Source organism: Dipodomys ordii, unplaced genomic scaffold, assembly GCF_000151885.1.
Source record: "Dipodomys ordii isolate 6190 unplaced genomic scaffold, Dord_2.0 Scaffold150, whole genome shotgun sequence".
NCBI lineage: Eukaryota > Metazoa > Chordata > Mammalia > Rodentia > Heteromyidae > Dipodomys > Dipodomys ordii.
The window spans coordinates 4,189,147-4,212,106 of NW_012267366.1; the positions used below are offsets into that span (position 1 = coordinate 4,189,147).

A 22,960-nucleotide genomic window follows, 5' to 3' on the forward strand; every position below is an offset into this window, starting at 1 on the left:
AAGCACCATCTGGAAAGAGATTGCTTTCATCTGATGAAAACTTCTAATGTTACCTCTGAAAAAGATCAAGGGTAAACTTCCCATAGTATCAGATGACTTTGCTGTTTGGGAAATATTGAGCTCTTGCAGACAAATGATTCCTGTTTGGCTTACATGTTTCCCAACCTCTTACCTCTGTGGCAGATTCAGTAGCTCTGACTATAGCAACGACATTAATCACAAGAAAGTGCTCAGCTTCATTTTTATTAGTAGTCTCCCAGAATGTGGACATAAGAAATAATCTTGAAGTGGAAACCAGGACTATTTGATCTCCTTAATTCTCCTTCTGGTGACTGGCTGGCCCTTATCTTCCTTCTTCTGGGTTTAGTTCACACATCTGAGACTCTTGTGGGGAGACTTGTGGATATTTTTGGCTATGTTTGGTTTGAAGTTCTGACTCATAAAATTAATGTGTTCATCTACAACTCTAATTTTTAAAATTCTCTTCTGGTTTCTCAGCCTAGAGCTCTAGAGAAGGGAGCACGTGGCTGGAGGAAGCGTGGGCTTCTAGAGCTGCGGGGAATTAGCAGGCAGCCAATGTCTGATGGATTCTATTCTTGTCCTCAATTCCACTCACCAATCTTGTCCTCTTCCTTTTCTACTGCTCTTCCTGCCTTTAGCTTGTAACTTAATCACTGTTATCCAAAAAAATGATCATCTACCCCTCTAAGACTATAATGACATGGACACACATGCATCTGTACACACCTACACGCAGGCAAACACACAGAGAATCCTGTACCCATTTTACGAATTCATTTGAAAAACTTGAACAGAAAATAATGAGAGACATTAGAAAGTGTCCAATCCATGGGGCTGGGAAGGTGGCCAGTGGTAGAGCACTTGCCTTGCATGCATGAGGCCCTGGGTTTAATTCCTCAGCACCACATAAGCAAAAAGAAAAAAACCGGAAGTGGTGCTGTGGCTCAAGTGGTTGAGCGCCCAGGCCTAGAGTTCAGGCCCCACGACCGGACCCAAAAAAAAAAAAAGATAGTGTCAAATCCATCCTTACAGTATAAAGAGGGATGAGAAAAATTTTAACTCATTTTGAGCTGTGTTCTGACAAGTCTAGTATCCAACAATTCTGATTAACAAGTGATCTTTTTGTGTTTCAAAGGCTTTCAACATTCGATAACCAACTCTTAATATATAGTACTGCACTTCAATTATTGTATACTGAGATAAAATTCAAGTGGAAGCTGTTCTCGTGAGTGTATGTAGGTGAATGTGTGTACACATCTATATGGATTATTCTTTGAAAAGCAGCTAGGCTTTGTTTCTACTAATTTTGATTTTCCATGCCAACGCTGATGAAATGGTTAATGTAAATTACACTCATTTAAGTCAAAGGTGATAACACTCAGATGCACTTTGAGCAAATCTAGATTAATTTTTCTATCACACACTGCTGATTTTCTAGCAAGAAGAAAATCACCACTAGGCCTATTTTTTCCTGTGTTCTGTTTTGTTTATTGTTATATATGAGATTAAACTATTGATTGATATTCAAGTTGTAATCAGAACTTAACCAAACATCTTTTTTGGTTAAAAGTTAGCTATTGTAATCCAAAGAACTACAATAAATTGCCCATGTAATAAAACATTCCTTCATAAATGTTTCTGCACAGACAGTACTAATGTATTTAAATTCCATCCATGAAATTGTTTTCATTCTCCTTTGCTCTGTTTTGATCCTGATTAATAATGCTTACAGAGGTACAAAATCCAAAGCTACTCATCTCCTTTCTCTTCCCCATTGCACAATTCAATTCAAAATATCTGTGAAACTTTCCTTTAAAGGGAATAGCCTGCATTTGAAAAGCCCAATGGCTTAAATCTTATGGTCCAAGTATCACACAAAAGAAGCTTCTAGAACTTAGGTAATATAACTCTTCCTAAGAGGTTAAGGGTAAATTTTCCTAGGGGGCTGCCAAATGCAGAGGAACATTGTCTCTCTTCTATAAACATGTCAAAACATAATGAGTCTCAGACACCACTCCAATAATGACCACAAAATATCCAAGACAAAATAAGGTCTATAAAACCACTTCCTTCCATATCCCAACTACCTTCATCTTATGTCCCTCAAAGCCTTCCCACATACCCTGGCTTTTGGTACGATACCCTTGTCAAGCTAACTTCCTTCCTCTGCTTTTATTCATAAAAGTGATCTTAATTAGGAGATGAAATTACTTCCACATGGAAGCCATATGGCTGCAAAACGTCTTCTCGAGAAAAGAGAATACATAAGTATTCTGGTATACACGGGTATACACAAGTGTGTGAGAGAGACTAGCTTTCATTTTGCCACCGCTCCCCATCTATCCCTGCATACATCAGCTTTTAGCGCCAAGCTCATTCTTCCCTGAAAACAACTGGCAGTGATTTAGTGTCTCATGTCAGGGTGTAATACATATTTTCTCACATGTGGGAGTGGGGAGGAATGATTTCACAAACTGTGATTTAGTGAGTTTTCAGGAAATGCACTCATTTTCAATCATAGTATAATATGTGCTTAAGCAAATTACTAATAACTGTACCAGGAGTGCCATACTCAACATCCTATAAACACAGAAACCATTTCTATCTGTTCCTAGCCTCTGACCCTTCTGTCCAGCCATCCTTCTAACGTCACATATTATGTTCTATGGGTTTCATGGGGGCACATCATTGCTAACGTGATGACAAGTATTACATGTAAATCTCTGACCACATTTCTAGTCATTTCCTTTACAGTGAAATTATGGGTCTAAAGGTCTAGACAATGTAGCCAAAAGCACATTTGTATACATAATCAAAACAACAGTTTTGCTGAAAATGTCTGTTGCTAGTCACTGCTTTTCCTAGTCTTTATCATTTTGTTACACCACAGGGCATTTTAGCAACTCCTTACATCTTTTCCTTTTCACTTAATCTCTTTGTCTTAAACATAGAAGGAAGAATTAAATGCTGACAAGAAAAAAGTGAAAAAGGGGGAAAAACACCTAACACCTTTTGTAAAGTGGGGGGAGGGGAAGAAAAGAAATTAACCTGAAATGAAAAGTTTAAAGCCACTACCTCCCAGAGTACAAATGCCAATATTTCAACCATCAGTATCTAAGAGTATTTATTTTTGAACAAATCATTAGTTTAATCACTTTTTTCGTGTCTTGAACTTAAGACCTGGATGCTGTCTCTGAGCATTTTTGCTCAAGGCTTGTGCTCAACCACTTGAGCCATGCCTCCATTTTCAGCCTTTTTTGGTGGTTAATAGGATATGAGAATCGCATGGGCCTTCCTACCAAGCCTGGTTTGAACCATGATCCTCAGATCTCAGCCTGAGCCATTTAGGCATGAGCTTGGTTAGTTTGACCACTTCTTATACTAAGTGGCATGTTTTTATTCAAATTGATTCCAAGTAGATCATTTGGTATCGACCTATTAAAAATATCTATCTCACCAAAATGTTGATTATCTTATTTTTTAAATATTAGTTAATAGAAAAATCATAAATTATAGTCATAAAATCTTTTCATTATTTGTTTGGGTGGTTTATTAATATAACAAACAATATTAAGAATTATTAATATGAGAATAATAATTGTTAGATATATTAAGGGCTTAGTACGTATCAGGCACTATTTTAAGGATCTTTATGTGTATTAGTTAGATTACTTATATTTCATTAAGCTAATTAACTTTTTGTTCATTTATTAATTCCTGCATTTAAAGGACATTAATTGGATCTGGGCATTGGTGGCTCACCTGTAATCCTAGCTATTCAGGGAGGCTGAGATCTGAGAATCATGGTACAAAACCAACCCAGGCAGGAAAATCCGTGACACTCTTATCTCCAATTAACCAAAAAAATCTGTGAAACTCTGGCTCAAGTGGTAGGGCCCTAGCTTTGAGCAAAAGAGGTTTAGCGATAGCAATGAAACTCTGAGTTCAAGCCTCAGGACCAACACACACACACACACACACACACACACACACACACACACTGACAAACTGTAGAGCAAAAGAGGTTTAGCGATAGCAATGAAACTCTGAGTTCAAGCCTCAGGACCAACACAAACACACACACACACACACACACACACGCGCGCGCGCACACACACACACACACTGACGAACTGTAATCTTCCTTACTGACATGAAGTTTCCATACATAGTTAGATCTATTTCAGGTATTTCTTTCTCTGTTAATTACAAGAACCTCTATTTCAGATATTTCATTTTCTGTTAATTATAAGAACCTCAATTTCAGGTATTTCTTTCTCTGTTAATTACAAGAACCTCAATGGGCAAACCAAATATCCAACTAGCTCAGGAGCCCCAGCTAATAGGAAATATCTACTCTACAAGGTGTTTGTGTAATCATTTAATGTATGTCATATGGCTGGCCATTCTCACTTTTCCACATTCTCCTCTTAGGGCATGATGGCTTGTGCCTTGGGGTGAAAAATACAAACACCATGGGCATAAGAAATTCACGGCTAGATTCTACCACCCCTCAAAGGACAACCATACTGTTTACTTTCTCTTAAAGATTTTACAATTGAGGAAATATAAATTAGATTTGCCACCTTATTTGAAGCAAACTTTCAACTCTCACTGTTTACAAGAAGCTTATCCTCCTCGACAAAATATCTTCTGTCCCCAATCCAAAGCACTCTGAGTTTTGAATTCTTGATTACTTTAAACAATTCTGATAAGGGGTGGAAGAGATTAGTTTCCATCTTCAGTGCCAAAGGTACTGTGGGAAGGACATAAATCTTGTAATCATACATTGACATATACATGAAGTGCTGCGTAAAAAGAAGACAAGGAACTCTTGGGCAGAATGCCATTGCCTCTGTGTAGGGTAGGAGTTAGCCAGAAAACATTTTTAACTTGAATAAACCATAAGGAAGTGTGGACAGACTTGAGCATCAGGCTTAGCTGACCAGAAATTTTGGATACAACCAACTTATCCTAACATATCATTTTTCAAGCATCTGTTTAATCAATAGTAACAGTATTCCCCTTCCTTCTCACCTTTCATTCATAGGAGGTGAGGGAAAAGGAAGAAAAGAAGAAAGATGCTAACAAGACTCACAGTCATGAAATTTAACCAGACCCATGTTCATTGTGAAACTGACTTTGATTTCTTCTCCCTTTGAATCAGGATTCTTGTCCAAAGTTAACGGATGTTCTAATTTCTTGGGAAATTAGAGCCAGTGAAATCAAAATATCCATCTCTTGTGTATATAATCCATTCAGATCCCTGTAATGGTACCAGTATATGAACCACAATGGCCCCTAAATATGCCAACAAGTAGCCTTCCTCTCCTTATCAAAAATTCATGGGCAGTGTGTTCCAAATTTGAGTCAGCAAGCATAACTGATGCTATTATATTCCTTGCAGAGTTCTGCAACATGTTTAACCTCTTAGCCACATTTGGTATTTACTAAGATATTTTTGCAAGTTCTTACAAGAAAAGTGCATCAAGATCTCACATGAGAAAATATTTAGCCAAGATAAAATTTCGTGAAACTGTGAGGCCTGATACGTTGTACAGACAAGAGACTTCCACATCATGATACAGAGGAATTTAACTATGATGCAAGGTTTCTTATATGTAATCATTTGTAGGACATTCTGACACCAGCAGGGTATGTGTATGTACAAACATTTGCTTAAATATACTCTCCTGAAATAGAGAGAATGATAACCATTTGGAGGATTCATTCCATGGAAGTGAATTAAAGCATTCCAAAACTGGAGAGATATGTGTACTGAATCTATGTAAAATGGCTGAATGGTATGATAAGGAAAGGGTAATGCTCTAAGAAAATGAGGCGCAATTCAGGACTCCTGAGTATAGTTTAAGTCCCCTGACTCCTTCTTAATGAGCTATGTAACCTGGGAAAGATGTTGTGCTTGGTCAGATTTTAGCTTGGTCACCTACAACAGTGGGAGTGGATAGTGGTTCTCTTAGATCTGAATCAGGGCTGATATTCTGACTTAAGTGGAGGGCCCAGAAGAAAATAGAACAATAGAAATTGTTGGTTTTCAGAAGCATCTAATGGGACCAGGCATTCTAAATTCTTGCTGCCATAATAAAAATCACTCAAATTATAATACTGAGGAAATGGAAGCTTTGTGCAACACACCAATCATTGGGGGATAGAGTACATAGAGCTAGAGTTAGCTATTTGTTGAGGTAAGAAGGCACTGAGGTTTCCATAGCAATGAGACAGAAGTATATTATTTTTAAAGGAGGACACTTCAAAAGGGAAAGAGGGGGGAGAAAGACCACTTGAGCATGCCTCAAGACCATTGGTGAGAAGTTCTACTTAAATCCTACACAACTTAGTCCTTCCTGCACACTGTGACAACTTCAATTCAAAGCATATGGGAGAATAAAACCTCCAATCAAGCCCAGTGCAGGTGGCTCATGCTTATAATCCTAGCTACTCAAGAGGCTAATATCTAAGGATCACAGTTCAGAGCCAGCCTGGTCAAGAAAGTCCACGACACTCTTATCTCCAACTAACCACCAGAAAACCAGAATTGGCACTGTGGCTCAACTGGTAGAGCACTCGCTTTGAGCTGAAGAGCTGAGGGACAGCACCCAGGCCCAGAGTTCAAGTCCCATGACTTGAACAACAAAACAAAACAAACCCCCCCAAAATTACAAACCTCAGTGCACAAAGAGAAGAAATAGAAAACAAAACAACATAACTCTTCCAGGAGTTATCCATTCCACAGTAATGGACCTCAGTAATTAACAGAGAAGTTAACGAAATTCCAGAAAAAGAATCCAAAAGAATGGTTATGAATGATCAATTAAATCAAAGATGACACTAAAACATACTGGTTTAAAATTAATGATATGAAAAAAGAATTTTAAAAGAATACAAATAAACAACTAAATATAATACAGAACATAATGCAAGATATAAAAATGAAATTCAATAGAGAAATTTTTTAATCTCAAGTTAAAATTTTGGAAATAAAAGTTTAATAAGGCAAATAGAAATTAGGTAGACAATCTCACAATAGACTGAAACAAGTGGATGATAGAACGTTGAAGTTGAAGACAAGATAGATGATTTAGAACACTCAGACATTACTGAAAAAAGTATAAACAAAACTAACAAAATGGCTAAGACATGCTTAAGATAGGAAACTCATTAATCCTGGGCATAGCAGAAGAAAATACGATACAAGCTAAAGCCATAGAAAATATATTCAATAAAATAATAGCGGTAAATTTCCCAAATCTTAGGAAAGAGATGAAAATAGGCCTACAAGATCTTTTTAGAATGCTTTTAGGACCAGGAAAGAACCTTCCTATTCCATGTTATAATTAAAACATTAAGAGTACAGAAAAAGACAGACTATTGGAAATGACAAGAAGTCAGAGATAAAGACAAACCATTAGCATAACAGCAAATTTGTCAACAGAAACTCTAAAAGTCATGCAGTGATACTTTGATCCCTGAAACAAAATCACTTGCCAACCTTGATTACTGTGTCCAACAAAGTTATCATTCATAACTGAAGAAGAAATAAAAATCTTCCATGATAATAATAATAAACTAAAGGAATTTGTGAGCACAGGCCAGTACGACAGAAGATACTTTAAAGAAATCCTTTAAGAAGCCGGGTGCTCGTGGCTCATGCCTGTAATCCTAGCTTCAAGAAGCTGAGATCTGAGGATCACAGTATGAAGCCAGCCTGGGCAGGAAAGTCTGTGAGCTTCTTATATCCAATTCACCACCAGAAAATGCAAGTGGAGCTGTGGATCAAAATGCGGTAGAGCACTAGTCTTGAGTGAAAAAGCTCAGGGACAGTGCCAAGACCCTGAGTTGAAGCCCCAGACTGACAAAAAAACTAACAAACAAAAAAACACACCAACATTACAGAAACAACATGATAGAAATTACTATGTATCTTTCAATAACAATTCTGAATGTTGATAGTCTCATTTCTCCATTAAAAGACACAGAATGAATGAGAATGAAGTCAAGAATTAATTGTATATACCAAAAAATTAAGAAAAGTAAGAGAAGGGGTGGGTCAAAGAGGGGAGAGAATGTCGAAGGGGTGATACTGATCAAGATGCATTGTATTCATGAGCTGCTTTATTAGATGGCACCTCTTTTGTAAATCATTTAAAGAAAATTTATTGAAAGACCCAGTATGGCAGATCGGATGCATTAAAAAAAAATCTCATTAGTTTTGGCCCACAAGATATACACATCAGGGCTGGGAAGGTGGCTCAGTGGTAGAGCGCTTGCCTTGCATGCCTGAGGCCCTGGGTTCCATTCCTCAGCACCACATAAGCAAAAAGAAAAAAGCAGGAAGTGGCTCTGTGGCTCAAGTGGTAGAGGGCTAGCCTTGAGCTGAAGAGCTCAGGCACAGTGCCCAGGCCCAGAATTCAGGTCCCACGACAAAAAAAAAAATTCATCACATGCAAAAAGGTGAAAATTGATTGCAGATATTCAGAGAAAATGGTGCTTGAAAGCAAGTAGTAATAGCTGCAGTCATGTATGAAAAAGCAGAATTCTAACCAAAATTAGAAAGGCAAATAAGGTCATTTCATATTGATAAAGGGAACACTGTATCAAGAGGAGATAACAATTATACACAAACACCCTGAACGTTGGCACACCCAATTTCATAAAACAAATACTTCTGAATATAAAACCTCAGACACACCACAACACAGCAACAGTGGGTCATTTCAATTTCTTATTCTTAACAGCAGAGATTAAACATAAAAAAGCCAACAAAAATTAAGTGATACCACCAATCAGATGCATTTAACAGACATCTACAGAATATTCCACTCAACAGCTGCAGAATATATATTTTCCTTAGAAGTCCACGGAACTTTAATCAAAACAGATTATATTTTAAAACATAAAGTAAGTCTTAACAAATATAATAAAATTTAAATAACTGCTTGTATTCTATAAGATTATCATATCATAAAACCAGAACTCGATAGCAAAAGAAACTATGGAAAATATACAAACATATGATGATTGAAACATACGCTTAGTGTTTCTTCAATGAAATCAAGGGGAGTTTTTCTTAATTTCTAGATCAAATGAATGCATTACAATTAAAATTAAAATGTATCTGCTTCTGTTTACTTTTTAAAAAATTACTAGGAAATATTACATCTTGTTTTCATTAAATTTTTATTACGCAGCTCTGATTTAAAATCTTGTATTCCATTAAGCCCCTAAAGGATGATAGATATTTTCACTTCCCCAAAAGTTCTAGAGACTTGCTATCCATAAAGCATGTCTGTAAACCCTTATGATAAAACAGAATATGGGAGTAGGAAGAGAACCAAATAAGGGGGAAAGGAAGCACTATTTATTCAGTACCTCTGTGTTGCTAGGCCCACTATATAACACTCAAACAACTCAATGACTGTGCATCATATACAGATGAAAACGCCAAGGCTTTAAAATAATTTCCCTACTAGGTATGGCAATGAACATTTGGAATCCCAGCACTTAGGAGTCTGAGGGAGGAGACTCTCAAAATTTTCTTTACTTCTGGGTAGCAACACCTGTATTCACCTACCCCTTCTCTCAAGTCATTTCTCTATGTGATCCTGAGGCCTGTTTTTCTTTTTCTTAGTTTTTCCAAATTTCTCTTCCTTTTTGCATTTCAATAGCATGCATTAGTTTTACATGGGGGGTTTCATTGTAATATATATATATATATATATACACACACACATATGCAATGTACCCCATTAACCTTATCCCTTTTCACTCTCCCTCCTCTTCTCCTTTCTTGAAACAATTTCAGCTAGTCTCATTGTTCTATTTTCATACCTGCAGGTAAAGTATTTTAGTTATATTGGCCGTCATTCAACCTTGGTTTGCCCTACCACCATTAGGAGGTACCCACTGCTACCAATACCTGTTTTACTTTCCTGTCATTCGGTTATATAATGTGTATTAATTATATAAGGGAGTTTGCCACTGTATTTTATGTGAACATGTACTATAATTGCATTAACCCCCTCTATATTGGAGTATCTATAGCTTGCCAACAGAATTCTTGCTCAAAAAGTAGAATTGTTGAGATAAAATTGTTACATACCATAAACTTCTTATGCCTCAGATAATCAGAATTGTATCTGACACTGACTTTATCAGAGTTAGTGTAAGTCTAGTGAAACTATTCAAAAGCTATATTTGCTCAAGTATTTTGTCTCTAGTCAAAATAAGATACTATATTTGTAACTATTAACATGGCTTTACATACACTGATAAAAAATAAATAGTGAAATCCAATTCCTTTTTTTTCCTTTGAGTATGTGTGTGCTAGCATTGGGCCTTGAACTCAGGACTTCATGGTCCTGGCACAGCATTTTTTCTCATAGTGCTCTACCACTTGAACCATACCTCCAATCCAGTATTTTGCTGGTTAATTGGAGATCAGGCTGGCTTCAAACCATGGTTCTCCAGGTCTCAGTCTCCTGAATATCCACTTCAGCTTTTAGTGCAACATGCAAGAGTGTAATGAAAGGACTTTGAAACTGTTCTTTGTTTTTTTGCTGTGATTAGAAACAAATGTAATCTGTTTTTAGGGAAAGACAAATTATATCCTAAAAATGCAAGTCTTGGAAGACATGAATGATTACAATGGTAGGCTACAGGGCCCACTTGCCTTTACTGAAAGCCACATCTTAGGTTATTTTTCATAACTTTCATTATGCTCTTAGTCCACATTTCCCTGTAAATATGTAATACTTATCACTAAGGCCAAGAACATATGAATGGTACAGAATGTACCTTCTGGCTTAGGAAAATGTACCTGTCCATTCTTCATTTACTAGCAGAAGAGGACTTGCCGATACCAATGGAACGCACTTCCTAGGTGATCAGGTCAGCAAGGACATCTTGAAGGAATAAGAACATCTGGCACCCTTTGTGCTCACCAAGAATGGTATTTCTGGGGTGAGTGAGCTGCCCTGAGCAAAAGCAACCTTTTGTACAGCTGAATTGATCTTTACCACTGTTTATTTGAACATTCCTAGCTGCAAATGAAGTGCCAACTATGGCAAATGCTTTGAAGTGCTTGGGTGCATTTCTTTGGGGTCCTCTCATTTGCTAAAAATAACTTCCTTGTGCCTACCCTGAACAGTGAATCCAAGCCAGAGTTTGCACTTGTCCAGGGAATGATGTGGATCATCTGCTGTGGCCATCTGGCTTATTTGGGAAAGATCTTATAGCAGGTACTCCATGCAGCTCAAGACTGCACACAGTATGCTGGGGACCATCCCCCCTGAACCTCACAACCTAAATTTGAAACCCTGAGACAGGGATGCAGGAATATACACTCATGTAAGCCATAAGAAAAAATCTAGGCATCAACAAACTTGGTTTTGAACCTCCCTCCCTTCCAATATTTTGTCACTATTTCCTTCCTTAGTTATTTTTATTGTAATGGTGATGTACAGAGGGGTTATAGTTATACATGTCAGGTAATGAGTGCATATCTTTTTCAACAGTGTCACTTCTCTCATTTTCTCCCCATGTTTTCCCTTCCAAACCCCTTTTCCCACAAACTGTATAATTCATTTTCAACACAGTATCTAGAATGTATCACTGTTGCATTTATTCATCCCTTGTCCCTCCATTACTGTGCTCTCCCTTAGATTCCCCCCAAACAGATAAACGTATATACAAGACAAAAGGTACAGAAATCAAAAACAGCAACAAAGGAGGGAAAAATTAAAAAAAACAAAGCAAAATAACAAAAAATATAGTTTCTCTTTCTTGGAGTTCATTTTGATAAGCATTATTTTATATGAACATATGCACACAGCTATTGAGCTTTTGTGATCCTCTCCTAAGAATATCCTCCTTTGGTCTCACTAATGAATGCTTCAAGTTAACACAATGGATGGCAAAAGACAAAAATTACACTTGGACAAGTCCTCCATCATCACTCCCAAATGGTTTGCAGTTTCACTCAGACTACTAGCCACTGTAAGACATGATCCTTTTCCTATTTTCTTTCTTTCCTTCCCTCCATCCACACAATCAGAATCATTTAGAAACAGAGGCAGGAAGGTTGAGTTCGAGGCCAGCCTAGACTACATATTGAGACTTTGTCTCTAAACAAAACTATGTTTTAGATTCACAAGATTAACAAATTACATAAGGGTTCCAGAAACTTCCTTACAGTGATACTGCACATTTTTTAATACCTACTCAGTGCTTAACTTTTACATCTGCTATATTTATAACCTATTTTTTACACTGAAAATCCTAATGCTTAAAATAGCATTCCTTTTACTTCAAAATATAGATAATAATGTCATCAAATTATTATACCACACTAACAATAAAATTACGGTGAGGTCTAAATTGGTGCCATTTTTAGTCTTTAGACTATAACTCACTAAAAATATACATATATATATATATGTATAACCAGAGAACTATAACTTGAATCTCTTAAAATAAATGTTTTCTACATTTAGTTATATTGTTTATATCTTTATACACTAATTTTAGGTTCTTCATTTGTTTCTATTTATTTTTATTGTAATATTTAGTTGGATTGTTTCCTTGTCTGGTTGAACTTAAATATGGAAACATCTCAAACTTTTTGAAAAGGAATGTTTGTTAAATATCTACAGATCTCTAGCCATATATTTGCTAATCTATTATAGAACACTGATTTACAAATAAAATGAATGAACAGAGAGAGGCTTTTGGAAGGGAGGATTCCTTCCTGAGCAATCTTTATTGTGCCTTTGTTTGTTCTCTGGGACAGCTGGAAGCTGTCTCTTGACTCTTTGTCAGAGGCCAACTGCTCCAATCAGCTTCTGCATCAGAAGAATATTTGTCATATTTTTTGAGCTCAACCATGAACTTGTAGGACTACTGAAATGGCAAAAAAAAAAGCATATTCCACTGGTTTTGTTTTGCTTTTTTTTGGTCAGTCATGGGGCTTGAACTCAAGGCCTGGGCACTGTCCCTCAAGGCTAGCTAGCACTCTACCACTTTGAACCACAGCTCCAGTTCCAGTTTTCTGGGGGTTAATTGGAGATGAGTCTCATGGGCTGGGAGCTGGTAGCTCAGGCCTCTCATCTTACCTCCTCAGGAGGCTGAGATCTAAGAATCACGGTTCAAAGCCAGCCCAGGCTAGGAAGTCCATGGCACTCTTATCTCCCATAAACTCCTCAGAAAAAGGTCGAAGTGGAACTGTGGCTCAAGTGGCAAAGCACTAGCTTTGAGCACAAAGACTCTCAGGAACAGCATGCCCACCTAGAGTTGAAGCTCCAGGACTGGAAGGAGAAAAAAAAGTGTCTCATGGAATTTCTGGCCTGGGCGGCTTTGAATCATGATCCTCAAATCTTAGCCTCCTGAGTAACTAGAATTACAGGCATGAGCCACCATGTCAGATTATGCCACTGGTTTTTAGATATAATTATTAAATCTTCAAGTGGGGGTAAAAACTAACATGTCCATTTTATAATGAGTACAGAACATATTGACCAGTCACCCCTCCCTGATTCTCCCTCCTTCCATCTACATTTTTCCTTGTAATAGGTTTTTTTTAAGTGCTATTTTGGAAAACTATTGTTTCAGAGCTTGGGAAAGAGAAAGCTCTTTAAGGAGGAGGCATATCATCAAGGGAACAAAGGAAGCCAGGAAGGCAGGAGAGAGAGCATGAGCTCCATTTAAAGTGCACAGGATAGAATCCCACAAGTCATGTTACCCACAATATGGAGAAATAGATAGAATGCAAAAATGATGAGTCAATTACATGAGATGCTCAGCAATCTCCTTTGGAAACCAAGTGTTAAAAAATGTAGTCATCATTCAATATATGAATACCTACTCTACCCAACAAGAAGATTCTTTTTTAATTAATTTAGTTTATTGTTATTTTAGAGGTGAGATACAGAGGGGTTACAATTGCATGAGTCAGGTAATGAGCACATTCCCTTTCGTACAGTGTCTTCTGTTCCCTCACTCTCTCCCAGTCCCTCCCTCCAGTCTCCACCCACGAGTTACAGAGTTCACTTCCATCAGTGTCCAGTGAGCTCCACTACTGCACTTTTTCACTCTTTTTTCCCTTGAGTTCTGTGTCCTCCCCCCCCAGAAGATATACATGTAAATACACCATATATAAGGTAAAGAAGACAGAACCATCAAAAATTAATAAAATAAAAAATAAAAAATTCTTTTGTTTCCATATTTTGGAGTTCATTTCAGTATGTATACTATTTTATATAAATATGAAGAGGCACTTAGGCATTGCACCCCTGTGTTTGTCTCCTGAGTATACCCTTTCAATCTCTGGGTATATCTAGAATCCTACATAATTTGTCATATCCCAAGGCATTTTACATCTAACTAAAAGGAAGATTCTTTATGTTATTTCTGTAGGCCACATGAACACTGCCTAAAGCTTTGGAAAGGAAAAAATAATGGCGCCCACTTATACAGGGCTTACTCTGAGCCAAGCACTGTTGTAAGTAGTTTACATATATTAATCAATGTAATCTGCCCAAATACTCTCCAAGTTAGGTCTCTGGAGTCATCTCCACTTTGCAGAATCAAAAACTGAAGCCTGGCTAGTGAAAGTGAGTTCTCCAAGATGAGTCAGTAGTAGAGCTGGCCTTGAACCCAGGCCATCTGGCTCCACATTGCCTTTCTCTGACCCCAATGGGGCTGAAGCCTCCTCAACCTTTGCTTCTGACATAATAGAATTTAGAGCAGTGGGAGGCAAGTAGAGGGATAATTTTTTGGGAAGGGGAAAGGAATTGTGTTCCAGAAAACTCGCAATAAATATAGCTGATTGGCTGACTGATAAGGATGGAATGGGGTTTGGAGAATTGCATACTCTCATGAAATAAACATGTGATCATGACCTTCTAAAAGTGACAGCAACTATTTGAACTATCCCATTTTTCTCTTCTCCCCTTCCAGCCTTCACTTTTAGACTATGTTGTCCTGGAAGAATGTTACTTAAGGCTTTGCAAGGGCTAAATAAAATGCATAGACATAGGCAACCTGGAAAGTAGGGATACATCCATCTTTAGAAATACATTTTTTTAATTGCTATGAGTAAAGCCTATAGCAACTTACACCAAAACCCCTCATTGTTTTTGTGGAAGAAGGAACTGAAGTCAAAAGATATCAAATAAGATTGGTCAAAAGCTTAACATCTTCTATACACACCCAGATGAACTTCCTCAAGATAGATACACCTCTTTGTCTTGGAAGTCATGCCTATTTACAAAGAGTGGTCGCTAGACTACACTTCATAATGTAACTTAAAATGATCATCCTGATTTAAAAACAAAACAACCGGGGCTGGGAAGGTGGCTCAGTGGTAGAGCGCTTGCCTTGCATGCATGAGGCCCTGGGTTCGATTCCTCAGCACCACATAAGTAAAAAGAAAAAAGCCGGAAATGGTGCTGTGGCTCAAGTGGTAGAGCGCTAGCCTAGAGCTGAAGAGCTGAGGGACAGCGCCCAGGCCCAGAGTTCAGGCCCTACGACCGGACCCAAAAATAAAAATAAAAAAAAAACAACCTCCAGTACATCTAGATCTTTTATGATTGAGTCATTTCTTGGTGAGAAGATATTAAGGCTTCAGATGTACAAAACAGTGTCTCTTGTCAAACCCACAACAAGTCATTACACCTCTCCAGTGACTTTACACTCGTATCCTCGCCCTTTCAGAGCAGGTTAATTATCCTACCAAAAATCACAAATCCCTTTCGCATACATAACCAACATAAAGTTCAGCCCAAGTCCTTCCCAAGTAAACACAAATAACAATAACTGAAATGCTAACCCCTTTATACAACACCTTAATAAAAACAATAAAATTATATTTTAAAATAATAACAGCTAGATCTACACAGTACATGAAGCTTGTTGAGACTGGTTTGAGAGGATGAGTGATGGAGAGGTGAGTCTGAGCAAGGTGCATCGTGTGCACATAGGAAATGCCCTTGTACAACTAATTGATAGTAATAAACATATAAAGATATTGTTTCCTCAGAGATTGCACTTGACAAAAAGAAATAATAGAAGTCATTGGCTACCAGGACATTTACCTCTAATCTTTGGTTGTAATTGCAATAACAATAGCATATACTCTTGCTGCTTAGAAGTGCTTTAGGGCTGGTAAGGTGGCTTAGTAGTAGAGTGTTGGCCTTCCATGCATGAGGCCCTGGGTTTGATTCTTCAGCACCACATAAGCAGAAAAAGCAGGAAGTGGCACTGTGGCTCAAGTGATAGAGTGTTAGCCTTGAGCTGAAGAGCTGAGGGACAGCACCCAGGCCCAGAGTTCAGGCCCCATGACTGACATAAAAAAAAAGTCCTTTAAAATGTCCTTCTGCCTATAAGTGGAACTTCTTAAGCCTTAAAAATGCCTTGTGTTTTCTAGAAATGGAAAGCGGTTGTAAACTCTAAAGGATTTGTGAGAGAGCTTGCTATGCTTATCTATGATTAAATCACTGGTCTGATTTCCTTTTTTTTTCTGCTGTAGTCAGAGAAATTCTTTTTCTAAATGAAATCTTATAGACAATTCCAATCTATACAACTGGATGAAGTCTGTGCTTTGATTGACAGGAGAACTTCTTGCCCTCTACCACCCACCTCTGTATTTCATACCCGGAAGACATGTCTCTAGAACGCTAAAGTCCTAGGAATGTAATGAAAAAGCATTAGGTAAGGGAGGGGCAGCTTGGCATCTGCATTAATTCAGTGTCCCTTACACCTCTTTGCCTGATGGCACAGCCAATGATGTCCTTTTGTCTTACACTGAAAGATTGGCATCATGGGATCTTAAAACTGTATTCTGCAGGCTGAAGGGGAGGAAACTTCACAAACAGCTGGAAAGGGCATGTTCAAGGCTTGACAAAGTAAAACAGGTCACATAAACACACAACAAGGTCATTTCCAATTGAAAAAACACTGTTGAGAGGTATACTACCATCAGACATGTTAAGAGGGAGTAAACTGACTTTTTTTCTTATTTCTGTGCATACTAGAAAGAAAGCAAAGTAACACATACACACACCTATGTGTGGTAAAAAATTGTGGTAATAACGTAGGGTAAAGAAAAACTACTTAGCTGGCTACTTGTGGCTCACTCTTGGAATCCTAGCTACTCAGGAGGCTGAGATCCGAGGGTCATGGTTAGCCCAGTTAGGAAACTGTGAGATTCTTATCTCCAATGAACCACCAGAAAACTGGAGGTGGCGCTGTGGCTGAAGCGGTAGAGTGCTAGCCTTGAGCCAAAGAATTGAGTTCAAGCCCCACAACCAACAAAAATAAATAAACAAACAAACAAATAAATAAATATTTAAAAAAGAAAAAACTGCTTAATTCAAACCAATACTCATAACTAATCTGTTAACCATGCAATGAATTGAGAGGTCATTATACTTATGAGTGCACATTAAAAATAAAACTTTACTTGGCAGTATTTAAAGTAGTTTCAAGGGCTGGCAGTACACTGGGAAAAGAGCAAAGTAGCTACACATACTCATAAGTTTTCCTGCCTGCACTAGCCTCAAACTATGATCCTCCCATTCTCAGCTTCCAAGCAGCTAGGATTATAGGCATGAGCTGCCAATACCCAGTGATCCAGTTAATATTTTTTAAAAGATACTTTTCTCTAATGTAGTTGTGTGCTTTCCTTACTAACTGGGGCATAAATCTTTATGGAACAGATTTCATCTTTGTCTTGTGTTTGCTTCTTAAAGGTAGTGCAGTAGCAAGCAAGCAAACAAACAAAATGTAAGTGAAAGAAATGAGGGCTAAATGAAGGCATATATATTAAGATATACCCTAAAAACTGCTTTTCAAGCTGACTCTTTATAGAAGTATGATTTCTTCTAATTGTCCTATTTTGTGTAGCAAACAAATTCTAGCTTCCCTTAGGATGTCCTTACTCTGTGTCTATCCCTTAGACACAAAATATGATAAACTCAGTAAGAACTAACTAGGCAATGGGACCAGCCTTACGTCCCAGCCCAATTCACTAGTCACAGACACACGAGAACATGGCTTACCTTTATTCCCAGCGCTTCTCCAGAAATGACAGCAATTGTTACCCCATCCTTACTAGGTTTAGGGATTTCTTCACTCTTCAATTCCTGGTACTGAGGTGCCACCATCTTCTCTGAGCTTCTCAAATTAACCCACAGTTGTAAGCCGTGGGCTGGCTCCTCTGAACAAGGCATTTCTGCATGGAGAATGCCCCGGCCTGCAGTCATCCACTAAAAACACCAAGCCAACATGAAGAACAATGCAACCTCGCCCCTACCAAGCCTGTGCTGGAACAATTACAACACCATCACTAAATAAGGCATCTTCTGGGCGTGTGCTCCTGTCAGACATTGTAAGAAATGGTAAACATCACTGACAATAACTGGGGCCCTTCCCAGTTTCCCAAATACTTCTTCATTTGGAATCAATGCATCACAACTGATATTCATACAAGTGCAGAACTCTTCTCTGTGATATTCCTGTCTCAGATGGAGCTCCAAGATGGGCAGTTGCAAGTAGATGGTATGTTGCAGTGTGCTCTTTAGAGATAGTATTGAAGTGAAAGAAAGCAGAACTGGGGAAGAAAGAAGCTAACTGATAATGTAGTTACAATATAGGCTTAAGTCAATCCAACAGGGAGCTTTAGAATTGGGATGAACTTCTCAGAATTTCCAGAGTTGAAGCAGGGTGGCTGAGTTTTTATATCCTGATATCAGCAAGATATTAACCACAGGCCACCCCTGAACCACACTTTGGGAAAAATTATTTTCTGACAAAGGGAGCAGTTCCCTATGGATGCAGCAGTGAGCCAGCACCATCCAGTTTGCCCAACAGCTGGAGCATACATGTGTAGATCTAAATACACATGTGGAAGCTCTCAGCATCCGCCACACTGTACCTGAATGACTTAGGCCTCTGGTTGCTTAATTCCAGTAATGAAGCCCTCTCAGCTTAGAGACATAGTTGCTACCTTCACTGTTAAGATGAGCTTTCAAGTGTTTATCTTTTTTTTTAATTTTTGAGCATATTAGGGGCTAGCTCCAGATACTAACCTCCAAATCTGGGGATGAAGGGTCGGATATGATAGAAACATTTCCAACTTAGCTTGAGTTCGCCCACAGAAGATCCTCAAGTAAAGACCTATTGATGGTACTTTGTTTGGAATGGGATTCAGAAAGCAAAAGTGAGTGAGTGGGGAAAATGAGATAGGCAAGGAAGAAAGCCAAAGACGGCTGTGTTAATGAGCAGTTTACAGCTGTGGACACCTGAGGTCTAGTCCCACTGGGAACCCTGGAGATACATTTGGAAATGATCGCACAGAAGAGAACGCATTTTTGATTCCAATTCAAAAAGTTCCCATAGAGATGTTAAATGCCAGGCACATCCAGGTGCTTAGTACTTGGACTGGAGAAAGAGAATCGTCAGGGAGGGGAGCGGATCTGGAGATGGGGATCCTGTACGCACATGGAACCTGTCACCATCTGAACTCAGAAGTTGGCAAGGGGGCTAGGAAGCAAGCTATCCACATCATCTTCTAGCCTGCCCTTGTGGAGAGAAAACTTGCGAATGGAAAAATTGTACCAAGGAGTTACTGGCATTCCATTGTACTTGGTGCTATGACGGCTGCAAAGGATTCTATGATGGCACTGAAGGGACCAAGTCACCTTGCATCAGGTGATCTAAAGTTGAGACCCAGAGACAGTAAGAACTGACTAGGAGAAGAGGAAAGGGGAAAGGATCCACCCAAAGGCTGCAGCAGCATGCGAAAAAGGAGCGGAGTCAAGAACCTAAAAGAAAACTACTACAGATTTTTAGAGGTTTCTTTCCTTCATGAAATATAAATCGATGGCTCATTTCATTCAATAAGGTTGATTAAACCTTCGAATGTCGAAGTCTGGGTCTATGGTTTTTCTGTCCTGTGTTCCTCAAACACATTCTGACATTTTAAAGCATTGTTTGGTTTCATTAACAGTTTGTCACTCTGTATTGTCAATGTCTAGTTAACCTTGTAGATACAATACAGTTTATGAATGCCTGTCTTAAAATGACCTATAAATTCAATTTGGGGGTGGAAGTAGGATTATCTTTTCATCCTTACCATTTACTAATTCCAAAGTCACGGGTATCTTTTTATTTTTTTAAATCACTATCTCTTCATTTAAAACATGATGTAAAAATAATAGTTATCTCAAAAACATCACATATAATGCTACAAAAACTGAACAATATTTAAACCTTCATTGTCCTAATCAAATGTGAGTGAATTTTTGTTTGTTGTGTGTTTTGAAATAGGGTTTGTTATGCAGCCAGGCCGGCCTCTAACTCAAAATCCTCCTGCCTCAGCCTCCTGGGTGCAAGATAATAAGTAGTTAATTAGCTTAAATGTAGCTGAGAGGGCTAGAAAGATTAAGACTGAAATAGTCCCTGAATTTGGCAATTGGGAAATCAAAAATGGTCATTACCTGGACAGTTTCAGGAAAGGTTTAGAGGAAGAGTGCTAGTTGAGTGCCAGTGGCTCATGCCTAGTGACTCAGGGGGCTGAGATTTGAGGATGGAGGTTCAAAGCCAGCCTGGACAGGAGAGATCACAAGACTATTATCTCCAATTGACTACCAAAAAGCCAGATGTGGAGCTGTGACTCAAGTGGTAGAGCACTATCCTTGAGTACCAGGGAGGAACAGCACCAGGGTCAGCACTCAGACCCTGAGTTCAAGCCCCAGGACTAGCATGCACAAAAAAAAAAAGAAATAAGAGAAGGAGGCATGCTAAGGGACTGAGTAGAAAAATAAAGAGGTGGGAAAGTCATTTGTGATCATTGTTTTAAGAAATATAAGAAAGATAGGAAAAAATAGGTGGAAGCTAAGCAATGATAGAAATGTCATAGAAAGCAAGAAAGATGAGGAGTACACGTGGCCTGAACCAATTTCCAGGCTGAGTACAAAATTCCACAGAAAGGAGAAGTCAAAGATATAATATAGAGGGGGGAAAGGGTGAATGCACTAGAAATGAATGGGGTCAAGCACACACACCCAAAGACTACTAACTCATCAACCTTTCCCTGCCCAAGGCCATACCTGTAGGTCTCCTGGGTTCATTTTACCAACATGTCCACAGAAGTCTTCGTGGGCCATACTCCCTCCTTCCAGAAGGTAAGATACCTTTACAAAACAAACCAAGAAAAAGTTGGCCCTTTGTCCATACACTCAGATTATTTAGGATTTTTAAACTGAAGATTTATATGTATTTCTTTGAATTTGAGTATGACCTCTTTTCATGGTTTGTGACATATTTTCTTTCATTTCAGGTTGCTTTGCCAAAATAGGCAAAAGACAGAAACAGACATTTTTTTCCCAAAAAAACAGGCAAACAAATGACTAATAATTGCAGGAATAAATGCTAACCTCACTAATCTCAGATAAATGCAAATCAAAACGACACTGTAGCTGAGTGCTGGCAGCTCACAGCTGTAATCCTAGCTACTTAGGAAACTGACATCTGAGGATCGTAGTTCAAAGCCAGCCCTAGCAGGAAAGTCCTGTAAAACTCATCTCCAATGAACCACCAGAAAACTGTGACTGGAGCTGTGGTTCAAAGTGGTAGAGTGCTAGCCTTGAGCAAAAGAGCTCAGAGACATGACTGACCTCCCCCTCCCAACCGAGCCCCCCCCCAAAAAAAAGTAATGTAATAATCCCCTCACTCTTGTTAGGATGAATCTTATCAAAAAGTCAAATACAACAAATATTTATGAGGACATAGAGGAAAAAGAATCCTTATACACCGTGATGGGAATGTAAATTAATATAGCCACCATGGAAATTAGTATGGAGTTTTCTCAAAAAAAACCCAAACACCTAAAAGTCAGCATACAACAGAGATACCTGTACACACACATTTTTTCTTTTTATCGGTTGTGGGGCTTGAACTCTGGGCCTGGGCACTGTCCCTCAGCTCTTCGGCTCAAGGCTAGCACTCTACCCCTTGAGCCACAGTGAAACTTCCGGCTTTTTCTGCTTATGTGGTGCTGAGGAATTGAGCCCAGGGCCTCATGCATGCAAGGCAAGCGCTCTACCACTGAGCCACCTTCCCAGCCTTCACACACATTTATAGATGCGCTAGTAACAAAAGCTACACTATGTCTTTTATTTGCCAGTCCTAGGGCTTGAACTCAGAACCTGGGTGCTGTTCCTGAGCCTCATTGTGCTCAGGAACATTTGAGATGCAGAACCATTTCTGGCTTTTTCTAAGTAGTCTATTGGAGATGACTCTTATGGATTTTCCTGCCTGGGTTGGCATCAAACATATCCCAGTCTCCTGAGTAGCTAGGATTATAGGCATGAGCCACCAGTACCTGGCTTAGATGTCTTTTTTTTTTTAAGCAGTATATCTTGCCATTGTTATGAGCATGAATAAAGCTAGAGGACATGTGTTAAATGAAATAATGCAACTACAAAAAGACAAATACAACTTGATGCTGGTGGCTCAAACTACTTAGGAAACTGAGGTCCATAGGATCATGATACAAAGCCAGAAGAGGCAGAAAATATTCTCAAGACTCCAAAGTAATCAGTAAAATGCTAGGCTGGAGGCATGTTGATGATATATGGCAGATGAATTCATAGAAATTAAAGTCAACTTTTCCAAATGTATGTCCATACTAAATCTAAAACTGAATGAAGTTTCATGCTGTCCAATCCACTGGACACTAGCCATATGAATCTGCTCAAGTTTTAATTAAAATTAAATAGAAGTTAACTTCAGCTTCTCAGGTGCATCAACCACATTTTTTTATGTCAGTCTTGGGGTTTGAACTCATGGCCTGGGCACTGTCCCTGAGTGTTTTTTTTTTTTTTTTTGCTCAAGGCTAGCACTCTACCACTTGAGCCATAGC

At 38.6% G+C, this 22,960-nt stretch overlaps 1 protein-coding gene across 2 annotated transcripts in view; it reads right to left on the minus strand.

The window, feature by feature from the left end:
- Positions 1 to 22,960, minus strand: part of Pir (pirin (iron-binding nuclear protein)) — a 72,082-nt gene that overhangs the window by 30,943 nt on the left and 18,179 nt on the right. For both annotated transcript variants that reach the window (XM_013032123.1, XM_013032121.1), the window contains exons 4-5: positions 21,147 to 21,230; positions 18,096 to 18,302 (exon numbers count right to left, since the gene is read on the minus strand). In XM_013032123.1, coding sequence (XP_012887577.1) covers positions 18,096 to 18,302; positions 21,147 to 21,230 — 291 coding nt within the window. The remainder of the gene's footprint in view (positions 1 to 18,095; positions 18,303 to 21,146; positions 21,231 to 22,960) is intronic.